The sequence below is a fragment of the Cervus canadensis genome, chromosome 3 (genome assembly GCF_019320065.1).
Source record: "Cervus canadensis isolate Bull #8, Minnesota chromosome 3, ASM1932006v1, whole genome shotgun sequence".
NCBI lineage: Eukaryota > Metazoa > Chordata > Mammalia > Artiodactyla > Cervidae > Cervus > Cervus canadensis.
The window spans coordinates 46437104-46462779 of NC_057388.1; the positions used below are offsets into that span (position 1 = coordinate 46437104).

Genomic DNA, 25676 nt, shown 5'->3' on the forward strand with positions numbered 1-25676 from the left:
TGGCTTTATCACAATAAACAGCAGTGCACATATCTTGGGTAGAATTCTAGTCATGGGAAAACTAAAAATAACAAGTTGTTTAGTCATTCTGGACTCTCTTACTTTATAGGAGAAATATGTAGGAAAGTGAATGAAATCAGCAAAGATTTCAACTCATCCAGTGTTAAGATGTGGCTACCCTCGGCTGCAGCCCTCTGCAGCCTGCTTTAATGCATTAATATTACTTTGTGGATGGACCAGTGGGGATGCTGAATGAGGTTTTCATACCCTTTCAGTCTTGTAGTCAACATCTGACATCAAGACAACCCTCACTAGATGTTTTTTTTGTATCCTAAGATCCAGAATTCTGAAGAGTTTTAAAAATCACAGTTACCTCTTCTGAAAAGGAGATTACTCTGAGGTGCTGAGACACACAGGCAAAGCACTTACATCTGTGTGGAGACTGGTGTGAACCCAACTTTGTAAAAAACACATAGTTTTTTTTATCAGTTCTCATATTTCTTACCCTTGGCTTTATTTTGCCCCTTGTGATGTTGACATGGTCATACCAAAAATGAGCTCTAGAGATAAGTAAAAATGAATACACGCATCTTTTTTATAAATATCATCTGGCAATCACAAACAGTGACACATTTTATTTTACCTAAAAGCCTTTTCTTCTGGCGAGAGAGAGTCTCAATACTGGCCCAGTGCAGATTTAAAAGATTATACTTTATGTAATCAAGAGGCTTACAGAAAGGAAGAACAAAGTGTAAAAGCATTTTTGATTAATAGACACATTTTTTGGAATACCAAAATCCTAATGTTTTAATTGAATATCTTTTGTTTCTGCTTTAAACACATCTAAAACAATTATTATTTATCTCTCTTAAATACCTATACCCCCAGGCAAGAAAATCTTTGTTTAAACAGCTTCTTTCTTTTTTTTAAAACTATTTAGCACATAGGTTACATTACCTTTGTCCTTAATGACGGAGCCAAGCCAAGAACATTTTATTTACCAAGACCCTGTGAATTAGCACACTGCTTCCAGGGCTGTGCTATTTCTTAGTAACTAAGAGCTTCTAAAACAACCTAGTCATTGAAGTGAAGTGAAGTGAAGTGAAAGTCGCTCAGTTGTGTCTGACTCTTTGTGACCCTAGAGACTGTAGCCTGCCAGGCTTCTCTGTCCATGGAATTCTCCAGGCAAGAATACTGGAGTGGGCAGCTGTTCCCTTCTCCAGGGGATCGTTCCCACCCAGGGATCAAACCTAGGTCTCCCACATTGCAGGTGGATTCTCTACCATCTGAGTTACCACGGAAGCCCAAGAATACTGTAGTGGGTAGCCTATCCCTTCTCCAAGGGATCTTCCAAAACCAGGAATCAAACTGGGGTCTCCTGCATTCCAGGTGGATTCTTTACTATCTGAGTTACCAGGGAAGCCCTCCTAGCCATCATTTCATGATTAATAGGAGGGTGTACAGGAACCTGTTTTGGTAAAAAAAAACAAAAACAAAAACCCTTCTAATCCAAGATGAAAAGAGTAATATCAGTTTTACAAAAGCGCTGCTTAGAGAATGACAGGGATAGTTTGCTTTATAATTCAGGTTTATAGAGCACTGTTGTTTTAACTCTTATTGTAACACTTGAGTTTTTCTCTGTTTATCAATTATAGCAAGGGTCTCTAGAAAACAGGTCAGAGTGGGAGATACTCCATCTCCAAACCTATTACTACAAAGGAAATTTATAATGAAAAGTGAGATATTTTTCTTGTCTATGCCATGCAGCTGGTGGGATCTTGGTTCCCTGACCAGGGATCAAACTCAGGTCCTGGCAGTGAAAGTGCCAAGTCCTAACCAAAAGTGAGATTACTTTAACTGTGAGGGATGTGTAAACATTTATACACGGAAGTGTTTCTAAACTAATTTTTGAGATAAACAGGCAGTTCCAGGCAGAGCATGTTGCTGGCTGAATCCCATTCTAGGCAAGACTGAGTGTGGTATCTGTGCAGGGCAAGGAGAATGAAGGGCGACGAAGAAGCAGGGGGCTCACCTGTATTCTCCAAAAGTGCCATCATCTTCCTTCATAGGCTGGATTTCAGGATCTGCGTGGGCATCTTCCTTTTCTTTAACTAAAAAATTACCAAAAAAATTATTATCTATTGATCCTGTGTTTCCTTATTCAAAGTCCTTAGGAGTACACTCTATGAGATATAAAGCAGTGGGGAAATTATTCTATACACCATAGATGTTACGCAACCAGATGTATCATGTGGCCATGCATTTATTTACTGGCCCACCTCCCCAGTCAGGGAACAAACGTAAGCCATGGTGGTGAAAGCCCAGAATCTTAACCACTAGGCCATCAGGGAACTCCCTATGCATATATTTTGAGTATTAGTCTCTTGGAGGTAACCTAGAAAAATAGAACAGGTTAGAATAACCTATAATATTTTGCTAACAGATAAAGTTAACCTCATGAAAGCATTTTGGCATAAGTTTCTTACTCACTTGATAGAAGTCTTAAGTTTCTAAGATTTCCCCCTATTTTATCAATCTATCTGTTAACTATATTCATGGGTACAAGTTGCTTTGGAAATCTATTCTTTTGTAGATTTTTTTCCCCGTCACTGAAAGGGAAATGGCCAGGTAAAAAGAAAATAGAAATTCACTGGATCTATTAAATTGAACAAAACATTAACCGTGTAGGGAAAGCACTATTACACATCATGATATCAGGATCCAATTCATGCATTACTTCCTTTAGAAAACTTCATGTTTTCCTTCTGCCCCTGCCTGTTGGTTTTAGATGCTATTTCAGCACCTATGACTCATGTGAAGCCTAAGGAATCAGAATCACTAATATCTTCAGAGGACAGATTCATTTGCTCCCCCAAGGAGTCTTTTGATCCTTGACAAGTTTTAGGCTTCCGTTACATACAAAGGGATCAGCAAGTGTCTGAACAGAAAGTCTGAATGTATGGCTCTGGGAAGATACACTTGGTGTATCTTCTTAGGGTAGTCTCCGTGATGACTCTCATGATTTCTTTTTAGTTTCACGGATTATCATGCATCATTAGAGGGCAATTTCAATCTTTGTTTCTTACCTGGATATTTACCACCTTTGTTTCTTCTGATGAAGCAAACAATCAGCAAAATTAAGATCAGGAGAGCGACAGCACACATTAGACCAATGAACCAGCCCTGAGTTGCTATATCCACCTGCCGGCTTGCCATCGCTGAAAAACAAGCCAATGGTGTCAGTGCCAATGGGTTAAGGAGGAGGTGAGAAGTGTTGTAGCTTCTTGCAGTACAAAACTGCCATGTACATGAGCTTTTCTATATTTTACATGTGGCCCCACACTGGAATCTAATCAGGAGTTACATAAATATTCAACTGGTGAAAAATCTTCAACAATTAAGAAAATTCAAATAGAGAAATCTTACTGTTAACACCATTCAATGCTAACAAACCCTGCTGAGCATTGCATTCAGTTATTTTCACTATATATTTTCAACAGAAACATAGTCCCAAATCAATTAAAACATTTATTGTTTACAAGATAAGTTGTATTGTACAATGATAAGAATAGATCATTTGAAACAGAACAGAATGTATACATCCAATGGAGTATTTTTCTTTCAAAGGAACCACTTTCAGAGGCTAAAATATCATTGCAATAATGTTGCCATTTTCCCTAAATGTTTTAGAAACTGTCTGTTAAAAAAGAAAACTTTCCACACATGAAACCTGTCCAAATAAGATAACCAATCTTATTACTTTATATAACATCTCAATTTGTACACAAAATATTCCTTAGATTTATTTTTCATCTCATTTGCCAGAGTTCTGAAGGTGCTGGGGAAATTTCTGAAAAATCTTATTTATCATAAAAGGATCAACATATAATATTCAATATCATTCAGGATCCAATCCAAAAACTATTAGGCCTATCTTTATCAGTGGTATTACTGGAGTAAGTGGCCAGTTTAAAGAGAAAAATACTCAATCACATGTGTACATATTAAGTCTTCATCTATTCTGAGTCAAATAATGTGAAGCCCTTTATTCAACCAATCACAGTATGCAAATCTCCTAAGAAAAACACAGAAAAATTAGCATTTCCAGTATTGTTCAAAAGTGTCAATCAAATGGGACAAAGTGCAGCATCAATGGCTATTCAGAAAAGCCCTTGAGAATTTGTTTCAAGACAGTGGTATAAAATCTTGATTTTTTTTTCCTCTTTTTACCTTAATCAAGGTAAAGGGTTTTCTTCTTTTTATTGGTAAGAATGCCTGTATATCATTCTTTTAATTTGATTGAATTTCTTCTGAATCCATTAACATGACTGGGTTAGGTGAATGTGATTGCTGGATGCAGAAAGAAGCATGGCGACAAGTATCCCAGGCTACTGTATGTTGCAAAAACAGCACCTTATTGCCTTTTTTCTCCACTCAAAGGATAAGGAGAAAAATGAAATGCTTAAAATCAAGTGTGAAGAGGAATGTGAAAAATTATGTGGATGTGTGTTGAAGAAATAAAATGAGAAGTGAAATACATTCTTTGGAATATTTATCAAATTGCTGGTAGCCAGTGCGAGTAGCTTCTTGGGCTTCACTGGTTGGAGGGCTTTTGAGTTGTATAATCACTAGATACTACTGAAGCAGGAGTATGGGCAGGACTCCCCTTCCATACAAATACCATAACCATCACAGGGAGGATGAAGGTGAGCATGATGATAACGAGAAGTAACATTTTGAAACTTACTCTACACTAGGCACTGTACTGAGGGCTAAATTTCATTCAGTCTTCACAAAAATCCTTTGAGGTAGGCATGAGAAATAAACTCAGGCTCAGAAGGGTAAAGACCTTGTCTGAAAGTTGGAGCTTTACCCAAGAATGTGGATTCCAAAGAACATGGTATCAGCCATTGCACACTACTGCTATAATGCACTGGTGCCCAGGCATCAACTCTACAGAAGTCTCTACAGAGAATAAAATGTTGTAGGGACTTGCATCTTTTAAATATTTTAAAAGTCCATCACTACACAAACTCTGGCAACATAGTTCTGTCAGTTTACACATGGTCTCTGATTATGTACACTTTCTTCAAAGCTGAACCAAAAACTAACTTATATAAGTCTATGGAGCCTTTGCTTGAAGTTACAGAGTCCTTGTTTTTAATATGCTTAATGCTTTACAGCCCTGTAATAAATACTATCTGCATTTACATTTTTCATCTAATTATGTGCAACTGATGAGGGCAAAATGCAAGAAGATACTCAAGTATCAGCATAGACATTGTCTTAGGAAGATGCTGACTGTCAAAACTGAACTGCCAACTGGTGGTTTGTGGTTATGCAGCTATGCCCAAAGTGGAAATGTTTCTTGACAGCTGATAAAGGAACACCCAAGTTGACTTTGAGTTTTGCCCCTGTGTCTAAAGAAAAAAAGTATGTCTCACTACCCCATTTATTTAAGACTGGGAAGACACAGGATGTTAAGAGGTGCATGTGTATGCATGCTCACACACACATTCAAGTGCACCAGAAGTTGATATAAAACAAAAATTATGTAAGTGAAAAGAGCTTCTGTTGATTTCCCATCCACATAAAAAGGAATATGAAGTCCAGAATGACTATAAGAGACTTTAAATGTTCCCAGGACATTCCAAAATCATCTTAACTACAAAGGCATATATTACTACAAATCTAAGTCATGGCCACCACTATGCATCTCTCTCTCTCTCTCTCTCTCTCTCTCTCTCTCACACACACACACACACACACACACACACAATGAAGGCTGTGAGGTTTTTTCTTCTTGAAAAAGAGTTAGTAGGATTGGGTAGGAGAGCAACAGAGGATTGTCCCTTTATTTAAAATTTTTACAGGAAAAATCTATTCATGTATTAGTTGAATAAGCCACATACAACACATTAAACAAACAGACAGACCTAAAGAATATGAAAACAGAAAAGAAACCAGAGCCATGAAATTGATTTTGTTTCCTAGAAGTTAGTCTTAACAACCGTCTTCTCTATCACCTTGCTTGTTGTCTCATGTTTAACCTGTGTTCTGTGGGAGTAGGTCTTTGAGGAAAATGTCCTTGAGTACTTAGGATCATAAAACAAACATGGAAGATAACAGACTCACAGACTTAGGAAATAAACTTATGGTTACCAAAGGGGAAAGATGGGAGGGGGGATAGATTGGGAGTCTGGAATGCACATATATACACTACTATATTTAAAACAAATAACCAATAAGGACCTACTGTATAGCCCAGGGAACTCTGCTCAACATTCTGTAATAACCTAACTGGAAAAAGAACAGATACATGTCTATGTACAACTGAATCACTTTGTTGTACATCTGAAACTAAAACAACATTGTTAATCAACTATACTCCAATATAAAATAAAATTTAAAAAAAATTTTTTAAAACATGGAAGAAAAAGAGTGATAAAATGGATTTTTTTGAAGAATCCATTATGTATAAAAGTGACCTGCTGAAGAGTTAAAATAGTTAGAAATGTTTAAAAAGGGAAAAAAATTACTTTGGTCAAAGTTTGGAGGCAGTTGACCAAAAAAAAAACCCCAAAAACCAGAACCCACTGGGGGAAAAAAAAACAAACTGTTGGGCCCAGTAAAATTTAATCTGCTTTAAATCTTTTGTGAAAGGAGAGAAGAGACTCAGTAATTGGGGGAAAGAGGTGAGAAAGCAAGAAAAGGAGGTAGGAGTCTTAACAAACGTGAGGGTAAGAAGCACAATAGCATGATACCATCTCGAGTCTTGTTTTTCAGTGTGTGCAGTAAGGAGAAAACTATGAAATAGACCTTAGGGACTTCCCTAGTGGGCCAGTGATTAATACTTCACTTTCCAATGCAGGAGGGTACAGGTTCGATCCCTGGTGAGGGAGCTAAGATCTCACATGCCTTATGGCCAAAAAACCAAAACATAAAACAGAAGTAATATGGTAACAAACTCAATAAAGACTTAATAAAAATGGTTCATATCAGAAAAATCATCAAAGAAATAGATCTTAAAAAACCAGTATCAAAGAAAAAGACAGTGTCATGAAACAAAAGCACAGGTGAAAGTTGAGTCTAGGTTTCTAAAATGAACAGAACTCAGAGAGAAGCAGCTCATTCACGCGGAGAGTTAAAAATTCAGCCAGGATGCTATGTTTCCATGCCAGGCACTAGCATTCTCACCTTGAGATCTAGCTGGAGGAGTGAGAATCAAGAGTAGCAGAAGATCATGAACCCTACAGTTCATCCCACAGCCCTACAGGATAGACAGAGAAACCAGGAGGACCAGGAAGCTGGATGAACAGCATCTGACATCCTAGAGCTCATATGTTAAGTAAGGTCACTATGGTTTAATGGATGTTTATCCCCTTAACAGGCAGGCCTGGTGTGCTGCAGTCCATGGGATTGCACAGGACTGAGCCACTGAACTGAACTGATTCTCTTAAGTTACATTTACATGTCAAAGGTGACAATAGGTGGTTGTGGCCTTATCCTATTCTCCCTTGCTGACACACAAGAATGGCCCGCCCCTGAGTGCTCATCTTGAAACTTACTTGCCAGCTGCTGCTATTATTGTAGGTATAACCACATCAAAGACAAAATTGTTTTCTAAAGGGTTTGGTTTGCTCTCTGTCCTAGAAAATGATCAAAAGAAAAAAATGCCACAACTTGATTTTGTGGATGGAATTAATTCTAACTAGATCTGCAAAGTAGGAGTATACGGGACCATGAAGGGTCTAGAATAGATGGAAAGACGTTCCAAGAGCTGAACAGAATGGTCATTTTTCTTTCTTTTTTTTTTGACCAATTTTATTTATTTATTTTTTCCATTTATTTTTATTAGTTGGAAGCTAATTACTTTACAATATTGTAGTGGTTTTTGCCAGAATGCTCATTTTTGCTGCTGTTGTTTTTGCTTATTTATTGGCCGTGTGGGATCTCAGTTCCCTGACCAGGGATCAAACCAGTGCCCCCTGCATTGGAAGGCAAAATTCTTAACCACTGGACTGCCAGGGAAGTCCCTGAAAAGTGGTCACTTTGCAGATAACCTGTTCCCCTTGGGATGTGGGCCTCTGTGGCCTTGAATGGTGGGTGTAGAGAGAGCTTATTCTTGGTGTTGAAAATATGAGCTCTCCTGCGTTCTAGCTGGGTGATAGGGCAGGCTTTTCTCCTCTCATTACAGGTCATTGACATGGGGTAGAAGTGGGTAATAGTCTCCTTCACAAGATTGTTGTAAGGACTGAATGAGGAAAGCCAAGAAAACCGTTTCCCCAGTAGAAATTAGCACTGAATAAACGCTAACACTAGGGCTGTTATTAGCATCCTAACTCTATATGGACAGAATAGCTAATTGAGCTTTTAGTATTTTGAAATTAAAAGTTCTCGGTAATAACAAACACCTTGTCCTGCTGGCTGTGAATGGCAATTCCTTTTTTAAGTTTAATACAGAATTTTCCTAGAACTCTGTACACTTATGGATATGAAAGTACAAAGAACAGAATGACAGGAAAATATTTTTCCTTAAGCATTATGATTTTAGCATATGAATATTTTCATAAGGTATTTTAATACTACATTTATTTAATAAGTTCTTAAATATTACCTATGGTTTTTCTTTTTTTTAAACCACTCATGTTCTTTTCTACATTAGAAGAAATGATTTTAAAAATCATAAGGCTTGGGTAAGGAAAGACACACAAAAAATACATTTTTGCCTGTGGGTTCTACAGGAAATGCAACATTTCCCCAAGAATGCATGAAATGAGTGAATAAAACATGATTTTATGAATCATAAAATGAACACATACCACACAACCCTTTAAATTGAAGCAAACAGGGATTATTTTCCATCTTATGAGGAAATATGGATATTTTTACACCTTACAAGAACATTTTTCTTTATCTTAGAGACTTTAATGTCCTTGTGTATTTTGATAATATTCACATAACTAAAATATATACAAGCAGTCAAATATGATAATGAAGTACATGAATTTAATAATTTTTTGTTCTACATCAGTTTAATATTCTTCACATCAGTTGTTTCACCCAAACTGCAGGGTTCGGTTGGATTACAATCCATTTTGACATTAAAAATTGTGACTTTATCAATGAGTTGTTTCAGCTCTAAAGCATTTCAAAAATTCTATTCTAACTCTGAGGGAAAATTGAGACATATAAATGATGTGAAAAGTTGAGTCACCTAAATCATGTAGGTTAAGAATCATACTTCCCTTTGGTTTTGTAATGGTTTTGGCAAAAATGTAATTAGAAGGTGATTTGCTCAGTTCTGTAATTCATTTGATATAAAGAGCCAAAGACAATTAAAAACCCACCTCGCCACCCAAATGGGCCCCACAGAAGGACATTCTCAGCCCTACCCACAATAGGCTCCATCAGCCTCCCGTCTCCAACTGGAGCACTGGGTGGCCTCACTTCTGACCGGGAGCCAGAACTGGTGTGGTGTGCACCTCACCTGGGCCTGTCTCAAACACATCCTCTGAACTCACAAAACCAGAGTCCCCCTCAGCACCAACTCGAACTTTGTATGCTGTTCCTGGCATTAGACCCTTTAACCCAAAGAAGCTCCAAGAACCATTTACAATTTCTCTCCTCCATTCTTCTTTGCCTATGGAAATTTTGCAAAAACAACACATTTGAATGTTTTAAGGGAATGGAAATCATTTAATGCTTCAAAAAAGGAAAATACACTTTATAGGCAAAAGACAAAATCTAAGGTGCTTCAGTTTATCATTTTAGATGACATAAGTTGAGTTGTGTCAAATAAATCAATGAAAATGAACCACTACATGACAATATCCTCAAAGAAAAATCAACTGGATATCAGATGACATTTTAACTGCATATATACCCACTGGATTAAATCTTTTTAACACGAGAGAAACTTCTTGATCTGTACCTTGCCTTGTGAAATTACTGACTTTCTCTAACGACATTTATGAAAAGAACTGTAATACATTAAATAACTTGATTGAACTATGGAAAGAACTGGTTTTTTTTTGATTCACAAGACAAATCTTTCAGTAAACTTAAATGCCTTCAAATTTATCCAAGTTATAGATTCAACCTTTCTCAAGTACTGGTATTTCTAAACTCATAGGTTTTTAAAAAAATATTTATTTGCACAATAAGGGCCTAAACAGAAAGCTGGACTATATTCAACATTTTGTCACAAACATTCACTGGCCACCCAGCTCATTAAGTGCAGAGCACTGTATTAAGGAGGAGGACTGGATTCTCATACACTCTGAAAATTTAAGTTCCCCCTCTCCTAGTAGATGTGGCCAGGATATAAGTAGAGTACCTGACTTGGGAATACATTAAACATAGAAATAAAATTATTTTTTATTACTCTTATTTACAAGTCATGGGTAAAGAGTTTTAAGTACCACAAACTAAAAATAACATAAGCAATGGAACTTATTATGTCCCTTGTATTTCATAACATGAACCAACGAGACTCCTAATTATGTATAAAATATATAGGTTGATGGTTCACTCTAATTTTTTCACATACATTGGATTCATTTATTTAGATCAAGTTATTTTTCAGGACGATCCACAGTGCATCCTGAAGATGTTCTCAATCTCTTCAAATATAGCCCCCCAATTAAAACCCAGGTAATGAAATCATTTCTTACTGCCAGCTACACCATATTCAACATAAAAGTTCACAAGCTCTGGTCCCTCATATTCCCAACTGATATTGGCTGAGGTCTCAGCAGCGGCAGTAGCAAGTTTGCTGATCCTGGGGTATACTGCTTAAAATAAATATTCAACAGAAAAATAAAACAGATAGACAGACAAGTCAAATTGCAAAATCAAACACACAAACAATGTAAAATAAGTTTAAGTACTCTGAAATTGTTCAAGTCAAATGAAATTGATAACAGGGTTCATTTCTACTTCACTTTACTTCACTTCTTAAATTATAGCATTAGGAAACTAATGAGAAATCAGAAATAATGACACATACATATTAAAATGTATGAGTTCTATGATGTGGGTCCTGAACAGTATAAACTGTTGTCCACGAGAGACAGTCCCGAGAGCATCAGAGTCTCCATGTACTGATGTACAGTGGGGATGAGGTGCTGAACAATGCTAGGGGCAGAGGTCACAGTGTATGAGACTGCAAGGTCAAACCCAATACTAGTGGCTGCTTTTCCATGCTACTTATCATCTCAGTGTAGGTCTTTAATGAATTGGTGTTTAGATAAAAAAAATAATAGTGGCTTCTGATGTATTTTGAGTCACAAATTTCTTTAAGAATCTGCCTCTGGGAAATTCAGGGACCCCAGGTGAGAAGCAGCTGCCCTGGAGAAGGTTGGATAGTTAGGGTACACTGAAAAAGAAGCTGCAAAAAAAAAAAGCTCAATACTAGTTATCAGAAGTGAAGAAACAAGAAATAAAATGAATAAGAACTATTTCATTTGACACAGTCCAGAGAGCAAGACAATCTTACCTGACTGTTCATTACATACCATGTTCTGAGAAAATCATAGTGTAATCTAATGTAACCTAGTGTAATCTAACGTAATCTAGTGTAATCTAGTGTAATCAGGTGTAAGGCCAACTGATATGAAGAACTGACTCCTTGGAAAAGACCCTGTTGCTGGGAAAGATTGAAGGTGGGAGGAGAAGGGAACGACAGAGGATGAGATGGTTGGATGGCATTGCCGAATCAATGGACATGAGTTTGAGTAAGTTCCAGGAGTTGGTGATGCACAGGGAAGCCTGGCGTGCTATGGTCCATGGGGTCCCAAAGAGTCGGACACAACTGAGCTACTGAACTAAACTGAACTGAATCTAAACAGCTTCCTGAAACATCAGATTATGGAACCTACATGATGCAAAAGGCTTGCTACCTAGTTAAGATGACATCTACAGTCACTAAAAGATGTTATTTGAGCTGTTATTTGAGATGTTACCCGAGCCTGACAATTCTATCAACCTTCACAATGGCCTACAGTAAAAATGACATAGTTATAGCTATATTAACTTGGGTAGTTAAACAGTGATATATCAAATTATTATCCCAGGGGAAATATACTAAGATAGTAAACCAGAACGCAGGAATGGGTTTATTCAGGCTCTGAAATTAAATTCCAAATTATTTTATATAATTTAGAAGCCAAAACCCTCTACTGAAACAAATTCAATGAAATAGCATTTCTTAGAATCAAAAAGAGAAGTATATTAAACAAATTCAATACTGCATTTGACCTCTGAGATCTAATTCACCATCACATATATATTGCATGCTCCTCTGTGCTAAGGATGGGGGACAGCAGAAAGCAAAACTGATTATGGAATTACATAGGGTCCTTCTGTGGACCTAACTGATTTAGTTGTCTGAGGTTTTCATCTTAAAGGAACAGTAATAAAAATATGATCAATCAACAGAGACACAGTTAAAACATTTCCTGTATCTAAAGCATCAGTGGCAAAAAATCCAGGCAAAACACTAATTTTCCTCAAAAATTTTTGGAATCATGGAACTGAGGAATGTAGTCTTGGCCTAATTATGGAAGATGTTCAAGGCAGAGCCATACCTTCCAACAGAAGAGCAATTTGCTGCTGCTTCTTTTTTTGCTGATTCTTAAAGATACCCAGAGAACACAGTACAATTTCCTAAGGCTATCCTGTTGGGCCCTTCTTATCACAGAGAATTCTAACCCTCTTTGCTTTTAATCCCCAGTCGTGCACTTACTGAACCGATACTCCTGAGCACCTGTGATGTGCTGGTGGGATGTGCTAGTGTTATTTCTTCTCTGGGCTTTATCTAGTCTGTATCTAGTCCCTCCTCCTACTGTACGTCATTCTCTGTAGAGACCACCAGCAGAGTTAACTAAGCTTTAACTTCCAAAACTATATCTCCGATTCTGTCACTTCCCTGTTTCAGATGTGGATGGCTTACTTCTGCCCAAGATGGACTGCTGTGTATAACCCAAATATCCTGGTGGTTTTTAAACCCCGTGACTTTGTTTATGCCCCCTCCCAAGAATTTATACAAACCACCTTCCTAATTCATCTGCTAAAATTCCATCTGTCCTTCAAAGCCCAGTTCAACATTACTTTCCTTGGGAAGTTTTTCCTGATCCCGTTTGGCAAAATAAATGGTTCACTTCTCTAAGATCAGATAACGTTTTCAGTTCCATCTATTTTCACTCTTTTTTTTTTTTAATGTATTGTCTTACCTGCTAGATTATAAGCATACCAAAGGCAGAATTTGCCTTACTGTCCAACACACAGTGCCTTAAAAAGGGCTGGTGCTTTTTATGGGCCAGATAGACATGAGCTGTTGAACTGACTGAACCTTCTCTATAGTTAGGGATTTGGAGCAGGGAGGGAGGTTGCTTCTTTGTTTTTGGTTTGGTTTGGTCCAGGCCAAATAAAGTTGTGCACTTTAAATTTGCTTTTGACTCACTGGCCTTTTTTCTTGACCTGATCTATAGCTGTGGGATGGACTCTGGTATATTGATAAAGTGAGAGTCTGACCACAGAGAGGATTCGTCTTCAGTCCCTTAGTCAGAGCTCTCCTCTGCTCTGTCCTGTTTGACCATAGTCAGCTGCTAATTTGGTCAAGAACTAGGTTCAGTTCTTGACTTACCAGTTAGTTTTTCCCTATTCCTTTGCCTGAACTGGTCACCTCACCCAAATGCTCTGATGCCTGCTCCCAAGGTGAGAAAGTAGGTAATAATCCATAGATAAAGCAGAGTCTATCCATCAGCAGTGCTGGGACCATAAGTCAAATCATTATCCATGTGCTTTCAGTTCATTTCTACAGATGCCTTCACAGGTCTATTTTCCCAGAGACCCTGAAACTATTGAAAGGGACATAGAAATTGAACAAAGGCAGCCAAATGACTACAATTTCTCAAACCAGTATTGAGAGTTTTGACCAAAGACCAAAAGAAGTGACTCCTGAAGACCTCAAGAGTACAAGAGTACCTATTTCCATGCTCAAACTGAGAAGAGTGGTAAGAAACAGGGTTAGCCTAGAGTAATACACCTAACTGAATTCTCTTGGTTTCTAATTAATGATTTTGATAATCATTTTGTAATTCTATATTTGAGAGCTTTGGTTTCATGAACATCTCTTAAAATCTGTAAGAAAATTTAAAAGTGTAAATTTCAAATCTATCTCAATAAAGAAGGAAAACAGAGAAGAGAATAGAATTCATTCCTAGAATGAAAAAAGAAACATTTTAAGGAAGGAAAACCCAGGGAAACAAATTATTCTTCAGCACTTTAAAGTCTTATCATGGTTAAATATTATCACTTTATGTAACCAATGTTTAATTACTGGTATACTATTAAATGAAACAATATAGAAAAGAAGGTTAGATTTAGCTTTTTTGAAAAAATTTTAAACACCATAATCTTATCTGAGTTCCACCAGATTTCAACACTGGGGGCTTCAAAAACCTTCTGAGACTCTATTTTTGCTCATCTCTATAACAAGAAGTAATTCAAAATTCAATTTAGTAACATCAAATGGTAAAACCTGAACTATTTTAATTAAGATTTCTTTTAGTTCATCTTAATTCATTAAAATCAGCGGGTGATATTTTTTCCACTGGCATACATATCCTTTTCCAATATGACAAGTCAGTGGAAAACGCAGACAACCCCGCCACAGCTCAATTACTCGGCTGCTGCCTCTAGGCAGAGTGCAGCGACAGGCTGCTGCACACGGAAGGAGGCCAGGCTTTCTCTGGAATGGTCCCAGGAAAGGGTCGAAGGGGAGCCCAGCAGCAAATTATTGTAAGACAACCAAGGATTTTAACGGACATGTAACCATCCCCGGAAAAAAGCACACATAAAAAACAGAGGCTCCCATCCTTACACGATCTTGTGAAAATTTTGAATTTTTACGACTTTGTTCTTTGGAGTCTAAAAACACCTATAAAACATTATTAAGTTGATTGAAAATAGCTACAGTTCCTATTCCATCATTCTGAAATCTAGCTGATCTACATTTTATAATTTACCAAGACTGTGAGTATAAGATTTTTAAGAAAAGAGAAGATAAGATTGGGTCTAAGCTCCTAATATTTGAACAATTTAGGGCAAAGTGAGTATTTATTTTGGTTGACTTGTTCTTCATTCCTATTTGTACTTTTTTGGTCTGTCAAAGTCCAAGAAAATCCCTGGCCAGGGGTGTTCTCTATGGGTACAGTGCCCAGTGAGGCAGGGAGGTCTCTACCGCTCGCTAAAAAGCTGACAGATCTGACAAGAGTCAAAGATTGAAGGAATCTCTGGGTGGAAGAAATTCTACAACTCATTCAAGCACCATTCTCCCAACCAATCTTCCTCACCCAGAGATCTGTGAGCAATAAAGGAGAACAAAAGTAATTCCCTGTGATCACTGGTGCTTCCCCAGAGAGGGGAGACTTGAGTAGTTGGGTGGAGACAGAAATGAGTAACATAGCTGAGTAGAGCATGTGGGCTGTCTAAACTTGCTCAGAGGGGACCCCACTGGGGAGACTTTCAGCCCTGGGCCAGTTGGAGTGTACAGTGAAGTCAAAATTCCAAGTGGACAGTGCAATGTGATGCCAGCAACATGTACACTGAGTTTAGGAGGATGACTAAATTGGATAGAACGGAAAGCTCAGTTGATCTGATTTCTTAACTGGCTGTTTTCATCATAGGGCTAGTATTTCTGAGCCCTTCATAGACAGCATGGTCATCATGAGGGACTGTGACAAAGCCACAGTTTGGGTCATGTCTGATCCAGCCACAATCCTTAGCATTAAAAGCCAAGAATAGGATTTGGACCTGGGATAAGTCTTGAGAAAGGGTGAATTCAATGTGTGGCTTTCTCTTTGTAAAAAAAGGCTAGACATGAATTTTAAAGTCAAGGTCTTGCAGGATCTTATCTTTCTGTTGGTGTTTCAGAGCTTATTTTATTTTCACTTTTAACCCATGCTGCACTTCCCCATGGTTAACATGGCAAATTTCACACATGTAGAAAGTCATGCAGATGAATTATTTTACCTTTGCCTGCACCTACATCAGGTGGGAGAATACCAGCTTTCATGAAGGGAAACAGAAACAGGACACTATATAGTTAGCATGTAAAGCTACATAAAAACACTTCTTAAAATGCTAAAGCATGCAAGAAGAATGGAGTGTACCACATCAGATACAGGGGAGAAAGGTATGCTGGTGTTCCCAAACTTACCAGTAATCAAATCCCCACATTACTTAAAGTGCTTTATTCATACTTGCCTATTATGTAAGACACTTGGGAGATTTCAAACCAAATTTCAATTTCTAATGCTATGGAAGATAATCAAATAAATAATCCTTAAGCAGTTCTATAATTTAGAGGCATGCAAAATCTTCTACTTTTTTTTTTATCATTTTCACTGAATCTAAAGTTTTTCAAAATCATTTTAAAAGTATGAAAGGAAGAATTCCTTCCTTTCCTAAATACTTTAATGGGGCTCTTTTGTTTTCTCCGTACCAGATGGCATAGCAAACTATGAAGTCCCATGTTCAAACATAAAAGTAAATGCATTATCTAATAACTGTTTTGATTTCCTTGCCAGAAAACCTAAATCAGTATGTAGACTAGCAAAGTTTTTCTGATGAATCTAGACCACAGCCAGAATTACATGTATTTATTTGTGTATAGGTCTGCATGTCTGTGTGTGCATGAATGTGTGTTACACATATATGTACGCATATGTGTGTGTATATCTATATGCAAAGTTGTAGACTGGAAAAAAACATTGTCTTGAACTGTGAATTCAAGTGTGGCAAAATGTAATTTCCTACTCTTGCCTCAACATTTTAATACATGTTTAAAAGGGACTTAAAAAACAAATAGCAAATCATTATTCCAGTATGAATTAAATCATTGTTTATATATATTTCAGAAATAGAAGTTACTAATACATGTTTGTATTAATTGGGTAACATGGATACTTCCACGGTAAGAAGGAAAGAAAAAACATAAACTTAATGATTTTTGTCTCATGATACTTCTAATTACATGGATTATATACATACCCAGCTTACCTTCATCCACAGTTGTTATTGCTTCTTCTGTTATTTGACTTCCTGATCCTGCTGCTGTTTGCGCATAGAAATAAAACTTATACCGAGTGCTGAAATTTAAATTTTTTAAAGTCCAGCGGGTCTTGTTGGCAGGAATTTTCAGATCTACCAGAGGGCCTAACTCATGTGTGCTATTAACTGTCAACAAGAACATAAACAAAATAAGGTAATAAAATAAATGAACAAACCAAACAAAAACAAACACATTGACAGAGAACAAAGCAATGGTTACCAGAAGGGAAGGTGTGTCAGGAGAAGGGGAAATGGGTAAGAGAGTCAACTGTGTGGTGATGGAAAGAAGCTGAACTTCTAGTGGTGTATACAGAAGAGTATATACAGAAGCTATAGTGTATATAAAAATTAAAACAGTATTGTACACATGAAACTTACATAATGTTGTAAGCCAATGTAACCCCCATTAAAAAAGAACAAAGTCATTCCCCATTCACTGCTGTAGGAACACTATCATAAATAAATTCATCAACCTAAAATGTTAAACCTGGATTACACTGAGTTGTGTAACCTTACGCACTCTTTGTCCGACATAATTGATAACCTTACCTAGTCCTATAAATGGGAGATTGGGCTTGACACACAGAAACTACCGTATATAAAACAGATAACTAAGAAGGACCTACTGTATAGCACAGGGGTGCTTCTCCATACTCTTATATGGCCTATGTGGGAAAAGAATCTAAAACATGAGTGGACATATGTGTATATGTATATATATAACTGAATCATTCTTAGCTCTACATCTGAAATTAACACAACACTGTAAATCAACATACTCCAATAAAGATTACAAAAAAGAGAATGATCTCAAGATTCACCCTGTGATTATAATACAAATGCATCTGTGTAAGTATGTATGTACATACATAGACAGGTATTTAATTTTGCTTTTGCAAGCCTTTTAAATATAAAAAAAAAACTATGGGATTAACCATTTAAAAATTCCTATAATATGGTGCAACAAGGGGAAATATAGTCTCCACTGGCTTCTAAGCTGGGACAATTTTATATATATAGACATAGACATAGACATAGACAGATATACATAGACAGATATTTAATATATATACACAGACATTTAATTTTGCTTTTGCAAGCCTTTTAAATATAAAAAATAAACAATGGGATTAACCATTTACAAAATTCCTATAACATGGTGCAACAAGGGGAAATATAGTCTCCATTGGCTTCTAAGCTGGGAGAATTTTATAGCTGAATCTCAGTAGCATTTCTTATCTCCATTTTAGCAGATGGAGTCATGTGTTCTTAAATAACGCCTAAACATGTCTTCAGGGCCCTTGTGCCAAATGTACCCTTTTTCTTCCCATTTTCTGGTTCTATATAACACCCACATAGGTAATGACAGTACCCACCTAAACCCCATGCTCAAGGTCTGTACTATTCTACAGATCACTTAATGTTCAAAAGCATATATGTCATTTTTCTTTAAAAAGTATGATTTGAAGTTCCTTCTAGAATAACAGTTGAAAGTATATATATATATATATATTTTTTTTTTTTCTACAGCTATAAGGAAACAACTCATTTGTATTTTAAGATAACCATTAAGATCTTTTCCTTCTTAAGCCATCCAGTTCCTTTCTCCCCATAACTTACTTGGCTGATATTTTAAGGTATACTCTGTCAAAATGCCATTCGGGTGACTTGGTGGCTCCCATTCCAAAGTGAGAGAATCTAGTGTTGGATTAACAATCTTCAAAGAGGATGGAGCGCTGGGGACTTTAAATGAGAAGTATAGTCAACACAGAAGTTTTTGAATGTTTCAAACTGCATTAAAGTGACATATTTCACCAGATCTATACCATGCATCAAAATTTTTATAACTCATTCATGATGCAGCTGAAAATATGTTAATAGAAACCTGTTTCGCCTCACCATTTCCATCTAAAGTCATTAAAACCATTCTCTCCAAATACACAAGGACTTTGCCTTTATATGAACCCAAACTAATGTTCAAACTAATATTGTTGTTGTTTTTTTAAAGAGACAGTACTTGTTTGTTTCCTGAATGGGGTCTTAATAAAAGCAAACTAGTAACTGAGCAGAACTAGTAATCTAACCAGACCTGTGAGGAGAAGCAGCTGCATTCTGGGCCATGAAGGACTGTTTTCCCCAACAAACCAGGAGTCTGCAAACAGTCAGCACACGCTGCGTGCTGGGCTCTGGGCCTGAGCCAGCCTGTCCAGGTGCAGAGGAGCTCTCATCCCAAGAGTTGACAGATGCCCAGCATCTCATGGTGATGGACAACAGCCTGGTTGCTGGCAAACCCCTGGCTCTGGGGAAGGCCTGCAGGGAGTCAGGTTCTCAGTGGCAGAGGCTGGCAGATTATCAGAGGACACATGCCTGGTCTTCTTTTATTCCCTTTCTCATGAGGATGATGGATGATGGCAGTCCTCCTTCATGATCATTACCTTCTCTACCCAACCTATCATGCTCCCTAGACCCTCCTGTCATTAGAGCCAGAAACCAGGTAGTCAACTAGAATTTCTCCCTCTGCCTCATTTTTACCATCTCTGGAACATGAAATTCTGCCACATCCACCCTGGTAACCTCAACTGTATCCCTTCCCTCCTCACCTCTCAGCTGCTGTCCCCTTCAGGCCCTTGGTGGCCTTTGACTGAGCCTAGCAGAGTCCTGGCATATAATTCCAGGTTTCCTCATATCACTCCTTTGAGAATCTGACACCCATAAACACCCCCCTGAAAAATACATATCCCTTGTATATAACACTAGGGCGTTTCATAGAGCTCCTTAAACCTATCCATCAACCTCTTAAGAGACTACAGTTCCAGGTTAGGAGCTCCTGGTTTGAGGGCTAACATCCATAGCATTTAAGATCAGCGATCATACTGGTCCTCCCAAATTGAGCTTCCTCTCTTTTCTCACCATTCTTGGCTGCCTGACTTACAGTTCCCTGAAGGAGCCATGCTGCTTCCTACCTTTGTGTGTTGGACATACTACTTCATCTCTAGTCTGTCCTTTAATCTCCTGGCCCTCTTTCTCTGGCACCATCCCCTGAGCTATCTAAAGAACCCGTGTAAGGTCTCACCAGTGAAAGCCTCTAGTGGAAGGAGCCCTGACCTCCAAGGAGCAATGAGGTTGAGGACAAGGCATTGTAATGAGACGGGAGTTGGGACACAGTGACTCTCAGAGGCTGCTGGGCAGCTGCCAGACCATGAGCCCTTCAACCAGAAGTCAGGACAGGGTTTGTCTGTAAACTGCTTTTATTTGTATCTGGGTATATGTTTGAAAAAAAAAATTACTAATTAAAAAAGATACATGCACCCCAATGTTCACAGCAGCATTATTTACAACTGTTCAGATATGGAAGCAACCTAAGTGCCCATCAACGGATGAACAGATGAAGAAGATATGGTACATATATACAAGGGAATACTACTCAGCTATAAAAGGAATGAAATAATGCCATTTGCAGCAACATGGAGGAACTTGGAGGGTACTATGCTAAATGAAGTAAGTCAGACAGAGAAAGACAAATACGATATGATACCACTTATATGTGGAATCTAAAAAAATACAACAAACTAGTGAATTTAATAAAAAGGAAGCAGACTCACATATACAGAGAGCAGACTAGTGGTTATCAGTTTGGAGTGGCAGGGGGAGGAGGAATACAGAGGTAGGGGAGCCAGAGGTACAAATTATTAGGCATAAAAATAAGCTTCATGAATATATTTACAACATGGGGAATATAGCCAAGATTTTATAACTATAAATGGAGTATTACCTTTAAAATTATGAACTGCTATACTGTATACCTATAACTTACATAATATTTGAATTGCAACTGTACTTCACCAGGCTCCCAGGTGACTGCGCCCAGACTTCCAGCGCCAACTCCCACATCAGCATGTTTCGTTCTTCCCTCCCCCTCCCCCTGCCATGGCCTGCATTTGGAGTGACTCTTCCCTTCTCTTCCCAACATATTCTATTAAGACCTCCAACCTTTGGGGACTTCCCTGGTGGTCCAGTGGTTAAGACTCCATGCTTCCAATGCAGGGGGCACAGGTTGACCTCTGGTTGGGGGAATTAAGATCCCACATGCTGTGTTAGCATGAACTCTGAAGCTACACTGAGAAAAAAGTAAACTACCACCTAGAGGATTCTTTTCCTTTCTAGATGTTTTTCTTAGGCAATCACATATAGTTCTTATGCTTTTTGGCTAAGGTAACTGAAGGTTTAAAGAAGTTATATAACTTGCTTCGGGTCAGAAAGTTAATGATCCAGGTCAGCATCAAATTAGCAACATTCTACAAGGCACTGTAATAAGATGGCAGCATTGTACATCTCATTGTAATGAGATGCTTCCATATCTTAGCAATTGTAAATAATGCTGCTGTGAATATTGGGGTACATGTATCTTTTTTAATTACTTTTTTTTTTCAAACATATACCCAGACACGGATAAAAGCAGTTTACAGACAAAACCTGTCCTGACTTCTGGCTGAAGGGCTCATGGTGCTGGCAGCTGCCCAGCAGCCTCTGAGACTCACCTGAGTGTCCCAACTGAGTGTCCCAACTCCCATCTCATTACAATGCCTTATAGAACCTTGCATAAGTGTCTGTCAACAGATAGTGGATAAAGAAGCTGTGGTACATATATACAATGGAATACTAGTCAGCCATAAAAAGAATGGAATTTTGCCATTTGCAGCAACATGGATGGACTTGCAGGGTATTATGCTAAGTCAGACGGTGAAAGATCTTTGGCAGTATGACTAAGTGTGGAGAAAAATAATTAAGTTGAGAGAAAGGTAGTTTTGGGGAAGCCTGTGAAGCCTTATCCACAGCCTCAGGCCATAGATGAGCTGACACTTTGCCAGCTCTGAGTGTGCTGTGTTCATCTATGGGACAAATCACACTTGGCTTCCAGAATATACCTTACTTTGGGGCCCTTCTGTTATCCAAAGCCTCTCAAGATGTGCCATACTCTCCTAGGATCTCAGAAATACATCCAGCCTACCTCCTTCCGGAGTACTGAAGACCTTGTCAGCGCTGGCTGGGCCCTCCCCTTTCCCATTGACCACACGGACATTCAGTGAGTAGTGGCTGAAGGGCTCCAGCCCAGGCAACATGCCGTGAGTCTTGCTGCCCTGGAAAGTAAGGATCTTCTTTTCAAGATGGCGCCTGTTTCTTGTCAATGAACTCTGTGCCTTCCAGTAGTAAATCTGGAACAGCAAGAGGAAAAGTCAGGGATGGACAAGGGATCAACAGAATCTTCATGATCACAAAATTAAAGCTTTATGTTTTTTCCCCAGAAAGTTCCCTGGGTACATTTTAGACTAGTGAAACAATGGACAAATATTGATTTTGAGGCAAGCGAGTAGGACCCCACAGGTAGTGAGAGAAATTAAATTAAGAATATTTGATGAAGCTGGACTATACTATTTTGTTAGAGGAGTCTAAGTGAAATAAACTAAAGAAATGAAACAGCATGAGACCCATAGAGAAGGATTTAAGTGTCCTTTACTTATATAAAATATTCTAAAAGTAAAAATCATTGTTGTTGTTTAGTTGCTAAGTCGTGTCTGACTCTTTTACAACCCCGTGAAAAAAATTAACGATTACTGCCCAATATTTACAAACTTTTCCAGACTTTACAACTTCAAGTACAATATATCATTTAGTTTAATCCTAAAACCCAAAGCGAAGGTGTCACAACTTTTATTATGACTATTCCTATAGTACAGATGAGCCCCTGGGCTATCAAGAGGCAAGAAGACCCTCTACGAAGTCTATGGCTTTCTCACTAAACCAAACTCATGGCTTAATTAAAAGTATTTATTTTTTGGCACTAAATTGCAGACACAGATTTTTAAGAGATAAAGTATCAATTAACTTTGGATAAAAATGCAGAATTGCTATTTATTAAGTCCTCTTAAATTCTCTTAGGAGTTTAAAAGCACTTTCAAAAGAAATCAACATATCTACAGAATCTGGCCAAATTGAACATGATGCAGTGCAAAAACTGGCCTCTAGACGTCAGGGTTTAACAAATCAAAGCAGTGACTTCTTGGTCTCTAGGAAAGTTCTTTGACCACCCGTCAATCAAAAATATGAATCAGTCTTTCTATGCTTCCCAAGAACAAAGAAAATTGACGTTTCTAAGAATGACCTAGTTGGGACTACATGATCTTGAACTAAAATCTAAATTATTAACAACAAAAGTCTACATTGTTCTCAGAACAATTTTGTTTGTTCAACACATGCAGTCACTATCGCTTTAAAGCTAGGTGCATTTCATTACACTGTAGTTTTCTGAACATTAGTTTTTCCCATTTCATGCATTTGTTAACTGTTGAGTTGGCAGACTGTTAGATTATAAGTGGGGTAAGTGGAGAAAGTACTTTTCTCTCACTTTGTGAACAGTGAGATTTTGATCTGACTCTAGCTGGGATGCTGCAGAGGTGGCTTGCCAGATGAACTCTCAAGGCTTCCTCCAGCCAAGAAAACTGAATCTGGCATTGCCTTTCACTTAGATGGGCAGGTTCTAAGAAAAAAACAAGAAAAGTGTCTTTCACTTGCCCGATAGCCCTGCAGGTGTCCTCGGATACTTTTCAGAGGTACAGGGTCCCAATGCACCTCAGCTAAGGTACTGTTTACCACGTTGACACGCACATTCCCGGGAGCCACCATTGGGACTGGGGAAGATGAGAAAGGGGGTAAGAAGTATCAATGTCATTTTGAATTTCATGCAAAAATGTCACTGTCTCATAATTTTGACTTGACACATGCCCCAATCCTATTCCATGAATTATCAAGCAGGAGAGTAATTTTTCGTTTTTGATATCTGTTCATTTGACTTTGTGAGAATAACATATCTTTTTTAAAAGTAATAACTTTTAACATTCTGAACCTATTTTCTACATAAGTAGGCTGTTTAAATGCAGAAGTGTTGAGCAAAATAATTGCTGCCTCCCTCCTTCCCAATCTAAATACCTCTGGACATGGCCTTGACTTGCACCTTGGTAATCTGTTTTGCTGGGGGAAAAAATATACACAAAATAGCATCAGATACTTACGGTCTTCTCCAGAATGTCCCATGACCACAGCTGGCTCTGGGGCAAACCCTGCATCATTCAGGGCCTGAACTTTGATCAGGTATGGAACAAACGTTGGGGTGCCCGAGACAATGTATTTGGATACATTTGCCACAACCACAGACGTCCATTCATCATCGCCATCCTTCTGGCGCCAGCTAACTTTGTACTGAAGGCCTGGCCCATTAGATTCAAAACCATTCAAGGGCTACAAGAAAAGCCAGATAATCAGAGCTTATAAAACAGATTGACTGCATCATCTTACACTGGAATGGCAAGTTCAAATCCCAGACTTAAGGACAGTGAGCACTGAGATGATAAAATATAAGCTATGAACAATTTCATCCAGGAAACCTTTTGTCTTTTTTTCACATGTGATGAGATTCATAGCTTGTTTGGGATCAACACTTCAAAGGTAGTTCATTTCTTTTTTTTTTTCTTTTTTAGGTAGTTCATTTCTATCCTGAAGTAGTAAAAATCACCCCAGCCTCTCAAATTCCGGCTTCACAGTTATGGGTGGGTGACATAAAACTTTTCAGTTATATAATTTCCTTTCTGTATTTCTGCTTGTGTGACAGTACATCAGTCTTTATCTTACTTGGAGACTGAAACTTGTGAACTATTTCTTTATTAAAAAAAAAAGGTACTGGCTTATTCTGTCCTGTTTCTCCATGCATGTATACAAGTACACACAGATGTGTATGCATCTAGGTATGGCTGTACGGGTCTATCTAAAGTAAGTTTTATAAAACCACAAGTAAATATGTATTAATTTTTCAAGTCCAGAAAATACAGGCCAAAAAGAAAACGGTAGAAGTTGACTACGGGTACGTGTTTTCTAGATGGTTCTTTATGATGATGATAATTCTAGTCAGCATTTATTGAGCATGTATATGTGTTAGGCACTGTCCTACATGCTTTCTATGCATTAACTCCTTTAATCTTATGAGGTTGGTTCGTTGCTATTCCCATCACACAGATACATGAAGGAGATGTTAAGTGTCACCAGTAAGTGGCAAAGCTGGGATTTACACACGTTCATTTTGGCTTCAAGGATCAAGCTTTTAACTACTACACAAGAAAGGAAGAAAGAAAGAAAAGAAAGAAAGAGTCCCAAAAATGGGTGAAAGGGGATTTTTAATATGGATATTATTTAAAAATAATAATATTTTTATTATTTTGGATGGGGGAGGGGGAGGAGGCTCATGAGACAGGGGATATATGTATAACTATGGCTGATTCGAGTTGTTATATGACAGAAACCAACACAACATTGTAAAGAAATTTTCCTCCAATTACAAAATAAATAAAAAAACTTATCTTTCCACTCTAAATATACCGAGGAAAGTTGAAGATTTCAGACATAGCTCACCTTCCATGTAATCACCAAATTATCTGGCTCTGATCCCAGCCCTTCCACAGCTGTGGGATTTTTATCAGGTTCTAGAAGTCAAGCAGCCACACACTCGTAAG

At 37.9% G+C, this 25676-nt stretch overlaps 1 protein-coding gene across 29 annotated transcripts in view; it reads right to left on the reverse strand.

Moving 5' to 3' along the window:
- NRCAM (neuronal cell adhesion molecule) overlaps positions 1-25676 on the reverse strand; it is a 331138-nt gene that overhangs the window by 16222 nt on the left and 289240 nt on the right. For 8 of the 29 annotated variants that reach the window (XM_043463063.1, XM_043463074.1, XM_043463061.1 and 5 more), the window contains 9 exons: positions 25576-25646; positions 24186-24411; positions 23689-23804; positions 22127-22331; positions 18739-18861; positions 17068-17244; positions 16039-16074; positions 3087-3218; positions 2033-2111 (listed from right to left, as the gene is read on the reverse strand). In XM_043463063.1, coding sequence (XP_043318998.1) covers positions 2033-2111; positions 3087-3218; positions 16039-16074; positions 17068-17244; positions 18739-18861; positions 22127-22331; positions 23689-23804; positions 24186-24411; positions 25576-25646 — 1165 coding nt within the window. The other 21 variants (XM_043463073.1, XM_043463084.1, XM_043463071.1 and 18 more) reach the window with 7 other exon arrangements.